This window comes from Vitis vinifera, chromosome 12 (assembly GCF_030704535.1).
Source record: "Vitis vinifera cultivar Pinot Noir 40024 chromosome 12, ASM3070453v1".
NCBI lineage: Eukaryota > Viridiplantae > Streptophyta > Magnoliopsida > Vitales > Vitaceae > Vitis > Vitis vinifera.
Window position 1 is genome coordinate 5,968,520 of NC_081816.1, and position 14,527 is coordinate 5,983,046.

Here is a 14,527-nt window from a genome sequence, read left to right on the forward strand (position 1 = left end):
TCTATATGCTAATAGAGATGAACATTTAATTTGTTATCAAATCTTTTTGTAACAAGGATAATGAGACGTTCATGAAACAAAATAATTTTCTTCACATAATATTCATTTTTAGCAACAAAAGGTTAGTGTTGTTGATCATCATCTTTCTTGTAGTGAACTAATCCATCTTGCTCAATTTTATCCATAAGAACTTTTTATAGTGAAGCTCTTGGAACTTGAAAATCAACTTGAGACTTACTTTATTGATATGTACTCTAGTAGTGAGTTTTCAAGAGTGATAGATATTGATGATCTTGAAAAAAATAATAGTTGAGACAAAAAACACACACTCATACACATCATATATCCATTAGTTTACTTGTTTGTTACATTGGTTGTAAACTTATTTATTGCATGAGAGGTATTTTTCTATTATAAATATCAAGAAAAACTTATTGCAAAATTGCATAGGAGATCAATGCATGGTTGCAACTACTATTTTGGAGAGGGAGTTTTCTACTATGAATATAGCGAAGAATCAAATGCAAAATTGAATGGGAAATCAATGGATGAATGAAGACTTGCTTTTATATATATAGAAATATATTTATTTGATATCATTGATAACGAAATTATTATAGAAACTAAAAGCAAATAAATTTGATATCATTGATAACGAAATCAATCTCCAACGGCACATGCATGCAGAGCATAAAACACGTCCAAATTTATTAATTTATCATTTGATTTATTTTATTTTGTATTTTACATAATTCTAATATGTAATAAAAAAAATTGAAGTTTTATCTTTTAACTAGTGAAAGTTAGAATTTATCATAAAATTTGTACAAGACAAAAATAAATCATAAATAATTTAAACATGGGTGTAAAATGTGTTCAATTTGTAACAATGTTGCTCCTTCAAAATAATGATTTAAAAAGTAAGTTCAAGATTAACTTGACTTGAAATATAGTGCTAGCTTCTAGATTATGTCAAGTTGTGATTCACCATTTCACCTTATTGATAACCCATTAACTTTTAGGTGAAAGGTTAAAAGTTTTGGGCAAAGTTAAGTATTTTGTACTATCATCATTAATGGTATGAGTAGTTTCTTTTAAATACATTTTGTATTTTTAAAAAAAATTATTATGTGCTTTAAAAAGTGAAATTTGTTTAAAAACTAAAATTTGAAGATAAAACATTTAGTTCTATTATTTAAAATTTTGATTGTGAGAAACAATTAAGAAGGGATTTATAAAGATTTTTATGTTAAATTTTTCTTGAAATGAGTAAAATTATAGTATTTATTTCCATAATTAAAACTTGTTTTGGTTCTTATCTAATCCATTTTTTAAATTAAAAATTTACTCATTTCTTTTACACCATTACCTATTAATTATTACTTTTCACATATATTGATTTTATTTCTTTTGTAAAAAAATAATTCCAAATTAATTATATGAGGGTAAATTCTCAAACAACATTTAGAAATAATTTAACTAACCAAAATTCATCAAATTACACTAATAAGTAAAGCTACTCACAAAAATTATAGCCTCTAAAAAACAATTAAAATCCTATAAAATAACTCTAAATAATATAAAATTTTTATATCCAACTCTAAATTGAAATTAATTTTTTTTTTCCCAAATACCCTAACCCATTTATATTTTTTTCTAGAAATTAAAATTTGCCAAAGGGCACGTGGATTGCAATGACCACCCAAATACCAACCCCACTCAAAAGCCTAATTTTCCTCTATATAAATAGTGAAACTTTAGAAAGAGTAGCAGTCAGAGGCATGTCTCGTTCTCTTTCACTCACTCTCATGCTCACTTACTTGTCAGAAAAAGTGAGAAAATTTTAGGGTTTTCTATTTTCTTTGATCAATCTCGTGCAAATCCTAAAAATGTCGAATTTTTCTTTCTCCGATTGGAGTCAATTTCTAGATCAATGGGGAGCGAGTTCTAGTTCCAGTTCTTCCAATGCCAACCGCATGCCCGAAAAAATCACCCCCACTGCTACTTCTGTGGAGAAGTTGATCAAGGATATTGAGAACCCACTGACTCGAGAACATGCTCTATTTCTTCTATCAAGGGTATATGAAAAAACTATTTTTCATTTTTGTAATCTATTTGGTTGGTAAGAAAATGTGAGAAAAGAGAGCGATCTAGGTTTTTCTTTCTTATCATTTCTAATCTACCAAGAGGATTAATAGATTTTGTTTATCTAATGATCTTTACTTGATTAAAGTCTTTGCATATGGGTTTTATCATGTGGATATAGAAAAAAATTGGAAGATCTGGTATTGGGTTGAAGATATGGTATTGGGTTGATCTAGATCTTCTTGCTTTGCTAGGAAAATGCTTGTTTTTTATTGTGATGTTTGTGTGATTTAGATGTGAGGTTTTTTTTATGAAACCAAATTTTCATTAAAAAAAAAAAAAATTCTTTCTTTGTTAACCTAGATCAAAATCATTCTTACTTTGAAATCTAGGGTTTAAACCCTAGGTCACAATGATTCATATTTATAGTGTGTTTAGTGAAAGGAAATAATTCAAGATCTTATCTTGTTATTGTTTAGCCTTCTCATATCTTTTATACTAATCTATCATCCTCATTTTAAGAACAATGCTTTTTGAAATCTTATAGTATTTTTTTTTAATTTAGTTATGATTATTGTTTTATCTTACCCCCTTCAAGGATCATCATTTTATGTCATTTTTAAACTTTAGAATTTATATAAGTGGATTAATGTTTGATATATGTATAATAAGAAAATAATGAAACTTGCAGGAAGATTTAAGACTGATAAGACTAAAAGCTCATACAAGCAAGAATTTGTCAAGAAAAGTTTTTTGCAGGTTTTACTAATTAATGAAAACTAAAAAAAAAAAAAAAAAATCAACTTCTCATATATGTATTGGAATACTAACAAAGTGAATACAAAAGAAAGGGGAGTTAATTCTAATGTTAATTTTATAAGGTGTCTTATTTGTGAAAAATGATGTATCCTTAATGTTTCTTTCAAACATGTATTATTTTTCTTTCTTCTTATGCAAAAAAAAAAAAATTGAAAACTAGTGGTAGTTTCCATTTGGAGCTTAGAATGACTAAAATCCAAATTTTTTCAATTTTTCAATTCCAACTATTTGGATGCCTTTTTTTTTTTTTTTTTCAAGATGTAGCCTCAATTGAAGACAATATCAAGGAAAATCATCTAAAATGGTTTAGTCATGTCCCCATGGAATTAAAATCCATTTCACTGAGGATAGAGAAGATAGCAAAATAAGCACTCATGCATTTATCGTGAAGTTCTTATTTTCATTCCTCATTGTTAGTGTTAGATTTTGTTTCTATCTTTTAAGTTATATTGTTTAACTTATTCAAAGTTGTTGGTTAAACATCTTGCTTTTGTTCCTTGCTTGGGGAAATTCTAGTGCTCTATATTTTGTCAATTTATTTAACTACAACTTCTTAATGGTTGCAATAATAGAAAATTACACCTAACCTGTTGTTCACCTTCTCAAACCATTTTTTGCATATGGTGCTACCTTTGGATCTTAAATAACACAATCGTATATTTTTGTTCAATGTATCATTCAAAATCAAAATTCTTTCCAAAGTAAATTATATTGTACGATGGAACAATAATTAAACTCATGTTATCATATTGAAGAGAACTACAATCACATCTTTTGACATAATGTTGATGCATCCTTTGGTTGATCATTCTAAACTACAAAGGCCTAGTATTAATATTTGTTTATCTCCTATAGTTATACCAAAGTATCTTTATATTAATATACAATTACATTTGTTGTTAGGTATGTAAGCCAAGATCATCAGATCAATGGGCTTTATTTTTCTCATTTGATGATAAATATGCTATATTTATTTTGGATGAGTCTAAAAATGTCACTTCTATTTTTATTTTTTTTTCCTAGAATCGAGGAATACGTGCGGATTTAGCACCATTGTTATGGAACTCTAGTGGTACCATATATTTACTCTTACAGGTTTGAAATAAACACTTCTCTCAGCTCATGCATTTTTTAATTATAATGTTCTTAAGCTCTATTCTCCTATGTATGTAAACTAACTGGTCTCTTTGACTCTTATATACTACTTTGGTCCATGTTAAATGTAAGGTAAACTTGATTCGTAATAGCATTGCTGATAAAACTATTGACTTTGTATTCCAACTTCCCCTCACATTTGTCTTAAATCTTATCTAAAATAAATAAAAAATGGTTATTTAATTACTTAACAATTTTATTACTAGTTTTATGTTCTTTTTGTACATGTGATAGCTTTTTATAGATTGCTAAGTGTTTTATTTCTCCATGATTGAGGTTTGTGTTGTAATGAATATATCATCATATTATAATATTAGAAATGCTAATACATGACTTTTTTTAATTGCATCGGAGCTATGAAATCTCTATTTAGTTCATCTTTCTAACAAACACTTTATATGCTTACATGTGTTTTCCAATATGTGGATCTAATTGGTGGATTGTAGGAGTGAATCCCTGTTTCACACCCTACTCTCTCCCCCTACTTTTTTTTTTTTTTTTACTCATTTCAATTCAATTTGATATTGTTGATTTTAAATATGTATATGATTTAATTATGGGTCATTCAACATTCTTTTGCATCAATGCAACTTACTATAATTTTTGGATTAGTAACTATTCAATATTTCAGGAAATAACATCGGCATACCGTATCCTATCATCCCCTGAACTTGTAGCAAGAGCAACTAACAATGTATGCAATGCACTTGCTCTACTTCAGGTTGGTCATTGCTTTCATCCTTCATCGTCCTATTATATATATGAAGTCTTTTTCTAGCTCCTCCTTCATATGTTATTATGATTCTCTTTAACTCCTTAGAGGTTATTTCAAAGATGTAGTTGTTGTCTTTTATGCATGATGATTGTCTTACCTAAATTTGTTTTTCTCATGTAGTATAATTTTTTTGTTCATATCAATATTGTTGACTTTGAAATTCAATTGTGATTCCATTTTTGTTACAGTGTGTCGCTTCTAACCCAAATACGAGGATGAATCTCATTCAAGGTAATCAAGCTTAATCCTTCTAATATATAAGGACTTTATGATCCCTTGGATGAGCCAGAAGGTTAACTCACAAATTAATTGTTCTTTTATTAATAAAAAAATTTTCACAAAAGAGCATTAATATAGGTGTCACCTACCTGCAAAGGAGTGTTATAAGCAAAATCTAAGAAATTGAAGAAGAAGACAATAAAACAATGACCTTAAGCCTCCCCAAATCATAAAGTTTTGGTTCATGTTTTCTTTATTTCTCAAATGGAGAGTGTCATTATGAAAATACTTCCAATGCATTATAGAACTTTAGATCTATCATTCCATTTGCATTTCTTTCTTTCTTATAAAAGCATTATCAAATATAAAACCACAGGGAATTATTAATGACGCTAGATTCTATCATTTCAAAAAGGTTCATTTTTAATGAACTTTCTTTTTATTCCATTTCCCAAATTAGAAGTTTTCTTGATAAGAAGATTCATGAAGCTACTCTTCTGGTAATATTTTATTTCATGGAGTTGCATTTGTTGATAATAATTTTAGTTTTTTAACAAATTTTCTGAATGTACATCTAGGAACTTTTCTAATGGACTTAAGAAAATTTCATTTCTTTCAGCTAACATACCATGTTACTTATACCCATTCCTCGGAGTCAAGAACAAAGAAAAACCTTATGAATATTTGAGGCTTACCAGCTTGGGTGTTATTGGTGCCCTTGTGAAGGTACTTCCCTTTTAACATTAATTTTGAATCCACCATCTCTTGTTTGTTAATTTGTTTTTAAGTGTTAGCATATTTTCACCTATGATCTATTCATGTGGTGCACAAGTATAATATCTAGCTTTTAGATTGTGGGATACCATAACTTCATAAATCCATATATTCGGATGTGGCTCTTTCCTTTTTAATTTATAAAGATGAAGTTTGCTTGTGTTTGCATCAAATCATAGAGAGTAAAATAGTAATATCAAGAAAAATTGTTGGCATATTTTGACCTGTGATATGTTCATGTGATACATAAGTACAATATCTATATTTTATGGTGTTAGACATTGTAACTTCACAAAATCTAGATATTCGGATGTGACTCTTTTCTTCAGAATTTATTAAAATGAAGTTTGCTTGTGCTTGCATAGAGTAAAACAATGTCGAAATTGTATGATAATTTTCCTAACTTAATAGACGGTGTTACAATGGTAAAAATGAAACTCAAAACCCAATGAAACTTGATCTCTAGTCTATAGAATTATTCTAAAATTATATTTATAAGTTTTTTTGGCAAGAGATTTCTAAAGAATTTATACCTTTCTTACTGCTTAATGAATAAAGTTCCTATGTCATATCATATATTTCACATAGTTCCAAATTTGAGGCCCTAAGAAGCATCCTATTGTATAACAAGTAAGTTATGTACTGGTGAATCCAAAATCGGGAACTCTCAACTCTAGAAAAATTTTGATGCAATCCTTCTAAGTTACAAGATATTAGATTTTATACGAACCAACTAGGGTATTCTTTCTTCAAAATGTCCTAAGTAGCTCATACAATATTCTTGGATGTTAAGTGTTATAAGTGATAAGAAAAGTTGTAAATGCTTAAGCATTCATTTTCATTTTTATTTTCCCTTAGAATATTTTTTGATAACATCAACAAGCACCGCCTTCAATGCCAATTTTTTCCCCAAAAGAATTATATGAATTTCATTTCCTTATTATCTTAAACTATCAAATGGAATTGAGACCCATAGTTTGCTCAAAACATTTATGAGTTCTCAAATCTTTTTAAAAAAAATTAAGTTCAATGTATTATAAAACACTAAGCTAAATTTTTTGCATTTGTACACAAATAAATCATTGATTCTAGTTGTTTGTAGTCTCCAATTATATTTGGTGTGAAAATTAAAACAATTCCTTCCTTGTTATATATATATATATATATATATATATAATTAAGTTTTAAATCTTCTATTTTTCTACAGGTTGATAATGCAGAAATTGTTCACTTCCTTCTCCAATCAGAGATAGTTCCTTTATGCCTACGTTGTATGGAAGTGGGCAATGAACTATCAAAAACAGTGAGTTCCCAGTTTCATGATCTATCACAAACATACAATTAGTTTTATCATTTTCAAATTGTATTCTCTTGACCATTTTTTTATTTCTTAATAATTTTAAAAAAAAAAAAAAAAAACTATTTGACTTTACAGGTTGCTACTTTTATAATTCAGAAAATTCTGGTGCAAGATGAGGGGTTGAGGTACTTTTGCTCCTTTGCAGAACGCTTTTTTGCATTAGCCCGTGTTATGGGAACCATGGTTGACAACCTTGTCGAAGAACCTTCGCAAAGGCTACTAAAACACATAATTCATTGTTATGTTAGGTTGTCAGGCTGTCCAAGGTTAGTTCAACATTTATCATCACCAAATCTAAATTGTTGGGGAAATATTAACATTATGATTCTAAATTCATGGTTTTAATGTAGAGCTTGTGATGGGTTTAAAATTTGTCTTCCTATAAGGTTGAGGGATGCTGCTATCCTTAACCTTGTTCGAGTAAGCTCCTTAACTTTCTTAGTGCAAGTGTTCATGAAATGTGCCAATAAAAAAAATTGCATGAGCACACTCACATCAAACTTTCTTTTATGTCAGGCATTTTTATGAGATTTATAATTAATAGTGCGACATTCCTTTCCAGGATGACCCAATTGCACTTGAGTGGCTAAGACAATTGTTTTTCAATATTGCAACTGGAAATCGTGTTTCATCATCAGCCATTGGAGAAACACTTGGGAGCTTGCTTGCAAGCTAGGTAGAGTGTACAAATGTGTCCTCCATCTCCAAGGTGGCACCTAAAATAACATACGTTATCCACACAAGTCTAAGTTGACATATGTAGTTGTTGTTATGTATGTTTTATGTATGTTATGGGATTTTTTTGTTAAAGAGCCATGGAGTTTGTTGTGAGTATGAACATTTATGTCATTTTCTTTTTCTATAAGAGCTAAAGTTTAACAAGTCTTTGTTATTTTGTTACATTCCTATAGTGCCTTTGTTGTGTTTTATATCAATCAAACTAGTTGTGCAATGACTATTTCAAAGAGTTTCTAAGGATCATAGGGGAATAACATATGACATGAGCTTTGACTTAATGCTTTGTACTTTGTTATACACTTTGAGGAAAATGAATGTTTACATGTATGTTAATGATAGTGTCTCTATCTTTTAGAAATTTAATAGATCTTATCGTAAACTAGTGTTTTGAGATGAAGGAAGACCATAGGATAAGGATAATAGAAAGCAAGTCTTGTAGCTTTTACTTTTAAATACCTTAGAGGAAAAAAAAAAACAAAGATTAACATGGTAATTGATTTCTAACTTACTTGAGAAATGGTAATTCTACGTATTATAAATAAGTAGTTTCTTAAATGAATACATGACATAGTATATTTTATGTTTTTTTATTTGTATGATATTGTTAATGTCTTTGATGTTTCCTTGATTAGATGATTTTAATTAGAAGCCCTTTTTTTTTGGAGAAATTTATGTTTTTTATATTTTGCTAATTACATATCTCCAAATTTTTCCTTACATATCAACATTTTTTATTGATTTAATCTTTGTGATTTCATAGTAAATGTTAAGAAATGAACATTTTATGAAACTTCATAATAATGAGATTTCATCAACATATCACATATACTTGTAGTTATACCATATTTTAACAATATTTAATACATTTTTTCTTTTTCTTTTTTTCCAATATTTCTACACCATCTTCTCATTATAATTTCTCTCTCCAATGTTTCAATTCTTGGTTGTCAATTCCTAAAAGCTAATATAAAGAAAATTTCATAACCATAAAGAATCATCTCATTATTGAAGATCCATGCTATGCAACTAAGCACCACATTCACATAAATAATAAAATATTTAAAATTAAGCATAAGAATCAAATGAAAGAAACCAATGTCGCATTTAACAAATAAAATATTGTCTATAAAAGAAACCAAAGCTCATAACCAATTAAACAACTCAGATCATAATTGTATCCGAGATTATCCAACCAAACAAGCCATATTTTCAAGCTCTTAGTCCTTTATCTCTCCTCATACCAACCGCAACACTTGTTGCACTCTACCCTCTCTTTTTTCTCAGGTTACTCATTTCTCATAGAGACATGAATTGTAATGGGAATCATGTTCCTCTTATTTATAGTGGCTAGAAGGTTGTAAGGCGATCTCATGATTAGTGAGTGATAGAAAGTGTTCTAATATTTTAGAATATCCTAGAGTTATAGATTAGCAAAGGTAGCCATGAATTGAAAGAGCTCTCGTATCCAATACATATCTTCTTATCCAAATTCTATATATAGATTTCCCACCTTACCTTTATACTCACACTTTTCATCATCATTCTAACTCTCTAGCTTATGCTACCATTATTGCTACCTAAATTCCTACATACTTTACATTCTTTCACTACCATCTCAATATAAACTTACAAAAATTCACACCAAGTATAGTTTTGTGAAAAGTAATCATTAATACACAAATTCTACATTTTGCTACCATAATTTTAGGCATGAATATAATTTTGTGGCAAAAACAAGATTTTTGGAATAAATTTATTTTGCATGACAAAAATGATTCTTTTAGGAATGAAATTTGTATTCATCACAAAAAAACTACATTTTTTACAACATTATATGTGAATTGTGTATTCATGGCAAAGAATCATATTTAATATCAATAGCTAATTATGGCAAGTAGTTTTATCATTTACCCTAAATTTCTTTGGTGGTGGAAAAACATTAATTACATTTAGTCATAATATTTATTCATGTTCAATAGTCTCCCATTATAATACTCATGAATGGTTGTAAGTGTATATACATATATACATACATACATACATATATATATATATATATATATATATATATATATATATATATATATATATATATATATGGTCATATAAAGGTCTCATTAAATCTAGAATTTCATTTTTGTCATTAGGGTCATAATAACCCTCACAAATTTGTCTTTTAATAACAATCATATGATGGTTGTCAAATAAAGGTACTTCTAAAATTAAAATTGTATAAAAACTTATTCAAAGATAAATTATCTAAACTCAATTTATTTTTACTATATATAGCATTGTTCTTGATAATTGGATATGATAAAAATTGAAAAAAAATTGAACATTTTTACTATATTTCTTATTATATTATTAGTATTGTAATAGGACAGGAATAATATATATATGAATAAGATTTAACAAAAGTAATGGAAAAAATATTATTTTTGGTCCTATCTCAAAAATATATATTTTAAAAGAATTTGCCGTCCCTAATTAAAGATTTGCACTCTATCCACAACGCCAAAATAAGAACTCTATGAGAACCATAAAAAGAATTCTCAAGCATTTCTTGCCCTCCAATTAGGGTTGGTAAATGAACTTATTCCAAGCATCATAGACACTTAAAAAAATGTCCAACAAGCATTTGATAAGTTACAGTAGGATTTTAACACCATGACAAGGTATGCATCTCCAAACTACAAACTTTGAGAAAAAGCATAAAAAAATTTTAAACTTGAAAGATTCTAAGACAACCTAAGATTAGTATTCAAGAGTAGATAAAAGAGCATATCAATTGAGAGCCTATGAGGATGATATCCTAAAAAGGAAAGTTGTGGAAAAAAAAGAAAAAAACTAATTACTTGTGTGTGTGTGTGTGTGTATGAACCAATCATTACTTATGTCAAATAGTAAAGGCAAAAGAAAATTTAACAGTAACATAATTGCTTATGAACAAAAAATTGAGAAGGCGGGATGAAAGTTGTATTAAGAATGACTTCTAATCTAAAATCAATATCTAGACTTAGAAATCCAAAGTTAGGAGAAAATAAAATTAAACTTATAAAAACAAAGGGAGTCAAGGAAACTAGATAGAAAATGAAAGCAAGTACCTTTCTCATAGTATATGCAAGAGGAAAAGACACTTGGATAGCTACTATTGTTTTAAAGGAAAACTAAAGTGTCAAAATTCTAGATAAAAAAAAAAAAATTTAAATGTGTACATCAAGAAAGCTTGTCATTCAAATAAAATTAATCAAGTTGATATATTGAAAGAGAAAAATGCAAAAAAAAAAAAAAATCTCTTTTGTACTTGCCAAATTGCAATAGAAGAGAAGAAACATACATGGTACTTAGACATAAGTTATAGTAACCACATGACAAAAGATAATAGTATTTTCAAAAATCTTGGTAAGATCAAGGCATAAGTTAATAGAAATAGAAATTTCATGGAGGCAATAGGCAAAAAAACCATTTCCATTTACACATGAAAGGGCAAAAAGTACATTAGTAAAGTATTCTTGGTCCCTAGCATAAACCAAAATCTATTAAATTTGGTCTAAATAATGGAAAAAATATATTATCTACATTTTAAGGGAAATTGTTTGCATATTATATGGTAATCAAGATAAATTCTTTAAAATTAAAAAAAAAATGATGGAATACATGTGATGTAGAAACGAAGGCACAAATGAAAGAGTCATGGCTATGACACAAAAGATTTGAATACTTCAACTTCCATGGGTTCAAGCTTCTTCCCCAAAAAATACATAATGAGAGACTTGTCAATGATTAAAGAAAACAATGACATGTGTGAGGATGAGTTCATGGAAAACAAGATAACAACCTTTTTCATCTAGAAAAGCATGGAAATCAAGGAGCCATTAGAGTTGGTCCATAGAGATGCCTACCATAAGTGTATTCTATCACTTGAACAAAATAGGCATTTCATTCTCTTCATTAACTACTACACAAAAATAACTGGGTTTATTTTTTACACAAATATTGCATCTCTTTTAACTTTTGAAGAAATTTAAAACCTATGTTGAGAAACGGATTAGCCACTACATCAAGATGATAAGAAGTAAAAAAGAAAAAGAATATACCTCTAATGAATTCAACAAGTTTTGGCAAATAATTAGTAGGTATATAACTTCATCAAAACAAAAAAGTCATAGGGGTTAAGTGGGTTTATAAACAAAGATTAACTCTAATGGAAAATTAAGCGTAAAGTAAGGCTAGTAAGGATACTTGCAATTGAGAGTTTCCTACAATGAGACTTTCACTCTTAATATTGCACATCTCTACACAATAAAGGCACTGAGAGCACTTGCTACTAAAAATAATAGAAGATCTACTAGCTAAATATGAAATCTACATTCTTCAATGATGACCTTGAAGAAGAAATCTTTTTGTGAAACAATCTTAAGGGTTCATAGTGAAAAGATTTGCATATATGTTCAACTTTTCATGAAATGAGTAAAATTATAGTATTTATTTCAATAATTAGAACTTGTTTTGGTTCTTATCTTATCCATGTTTTAAATTGAAAATTTATTGATTTCCTTTACACTCGGACCTATTAATTATTTTTTTACATACATTAATTATATTTTCTCTTTAAAAGAAAATAAAAATCTAAATTAAGTATAAAAGGGTAAAATATCATAAATCATTTAGAAAGAATTTAACTAACCAAAACACATCAAATTATGCTAATTAGTAAAGCTAGTCACACAAATTATAGCCTCTAAAAAGCAATGAACACCTAAAATAATCCTATAAAATAAACCTTAACAATCTCAAACTTCTAAATCCAACTCTAAATTTAAATTAATTTTTTTATCCTGAATGCCCTAACCCTTTTCAAAAAAAAAATTTAGACAATAGAAGTTGAACATTTTCAACTGTAAAAGTTCCCAAAGTGCACATGGATTGCACGTAATCACCAAAATACCAACCCTACCCAAGAAAACTAATTTTTCTCTCTCTAAATGAAGACTTGGGAAATAGAAGAGCAGTCCAAGGCATGTCCTTTCTCTTTCATTCACTCTCATGCTCACTTCGTTCTCAAAGAAAGACTCAAAAATTTGGGGATTTCTAGAGTTTTCCATTTTCTTTGATCAATTCATGCAAATCTTTAAAATGCTAAATTTATTGTTATCCAATCAGAGTTTTTTTCTAGATCATTGGGGAGTGAGTTCAAGTTTCATTTCTTCCTATTCCAACCACTAACCCATAAAAACCATCTCACTACTATTTTGGTGGAGAAGTTTATCAGGGATATTGAGAACCCACTAACTCGAGAACATTCTTTATTTCTTCTACCAAATGGAATATATAAAATCCATTTTGATTTTATTCCTTTTTTGTAATCTATTTGCTTGGTGAGGAAACATAGGAAAAGGGAATGCAATTTGGGTTTTCTATCTTTGTGTTTCTATTCAGCCAAGAAAGGTAATGGGTTTTATCTATCTAATGATCTTTTCTTGATATATGTCTTTGAATGTAGGTTTACTGTATTGATATAAAAAAAAAAAATTTAAAGTTCTAATAGTGATTATTCTTGTTTTCTATTATGATATTTGTGTGATAAAGATGTGAGGTTGCTTTGATGGACCCAAATTTTCTTAAACAATCTTACTTTCTTGTTAACCAAGATTAGATTCTTAATTTGAAATCTAGGGTTTTAACCATAGGATACAATGATTTATATTTATAGTGTGTTTGGTAGAAGGAAATAATTCAAGATCTTACCTTGTTATTGTTTGGCTTTTTCATTTTTTTTATACTGATCTTTCAATCTCATTTTAAGAACAATTTTTTAAATGGATAATTTTTAAAATGAATTCAAATATGGTTATTGTTTTATGTTACCCCCCTCAAGGATCATCATTTTATGCAATTCTTAGAATTTAGAAGCTGGGTAAGATAAGTGAACTAATGTTTGATTTCTCTATAATAAGAAATGAATAAAAATTGAAGAAAGAATTTAGGTTAATGAGACTAAAAGCTCATATAGACAATAATTTTTAAACAAAACTTTTGTGCAAGGTTTACTAATTATTGAAAACTACATAAACAAATTAGCTTCTCATATATATATATGAGATACTAATAAAGTGAATACAAAAGAAAGGGGAATTAATGTTGTGAAGCAATATTAAATAAAGTGAATACAACGTAAAAGGCTAGGTATTATTAAGTCTAATATAATTTTGTAAGGTATCTTATTTGTGAAAATGGCATATCCTTAACATTGCTTTTAGACATGCATTTAGAAGAAAATGGAGAAAATATATGTTGTTCTCTATTTGTATGCAAAAATGAAAACTAGCGAGTAATTGTCATTCGGAGTTGGTTTTCACATTATTAGGATCATTGAAATCCAAACTTTTGCAATTTTTTAGTTCCATCTATTTGGATTTTTTCCAGATAAAGCCTCAATTGAGGATAACATCAAGAAAAATTATTGAAAATGGTTCAATCATGTCCCTATGGAATTAAGATCCATTTAACTAAGGATAAAGAAGATAGAAAAATAAGTCCTCATGCATTTACCAATGAAGTTCCCGTTTCCATTCCTTGTATTAGTGCTGGATGTTGTTTCT

The 14,527-nt window shown here is 28.2% G+C and overlaps 1 protein-coding gene across 1 annotated transcript; it reads left to right on the forward strand.

The window, feature by feature from the left end:
• Positions 1–1,842: 1,842 nt before the first annotated feature.
• LOC100267046 (uncharacterized) lies at positions 1,843–7,863 on the forward strand. The gene is made up of 9 exons (XM_002270487.4): positions 1,843–2,078; positions 3,928–3,999; positions 4,691–4,780; positions 5,023–5,065; positions 5,673–5,779; positions 7,035–7,130; positions 7,263–7,453; positions 7,538–7,607; positions 7,750–7,863. The coding sequence occupies exons 1-9, from the start codon at positions 1,890–1,892 to the stop codon at positions 7,861–7,863; spliced, it is 972 nt and encodes a 323-aa protein (XP_002270523.1). The 5' UTR covers positions 1,843–1,889.
• The last annotated feature ends 6,664 nt before the right edge of the window (positions 7,864–14,527 follow it).

What these genes read in the sequence shown, in the direction of transcription:
- LOC100267046 (XM_002270487.4), top strand. Translation starts at nt 1,890, where the DNA reads ATGTCGAATTTTTCTTTCTCCGATTGGAGTCAATTTCTAGATCAATGG. An exon ending in CCATATATTTACTCTTACAG is followed by an intron (nt 4,000 to 4,690) that starts GTTTGAAATAAA and finishes TCAATATTTCAG; the next exon opens with GAAATAACATCGGCATACCG. An exon ending in AGGTTGTCAGGCTGTCCAAG is followed by an intron (nt 7,454 to 7,537) that starts GTTAGTTCAACA and finishes GTTTTAATGTAG; the next exon opens with AGCTTGTGATGGGTTTAAAA.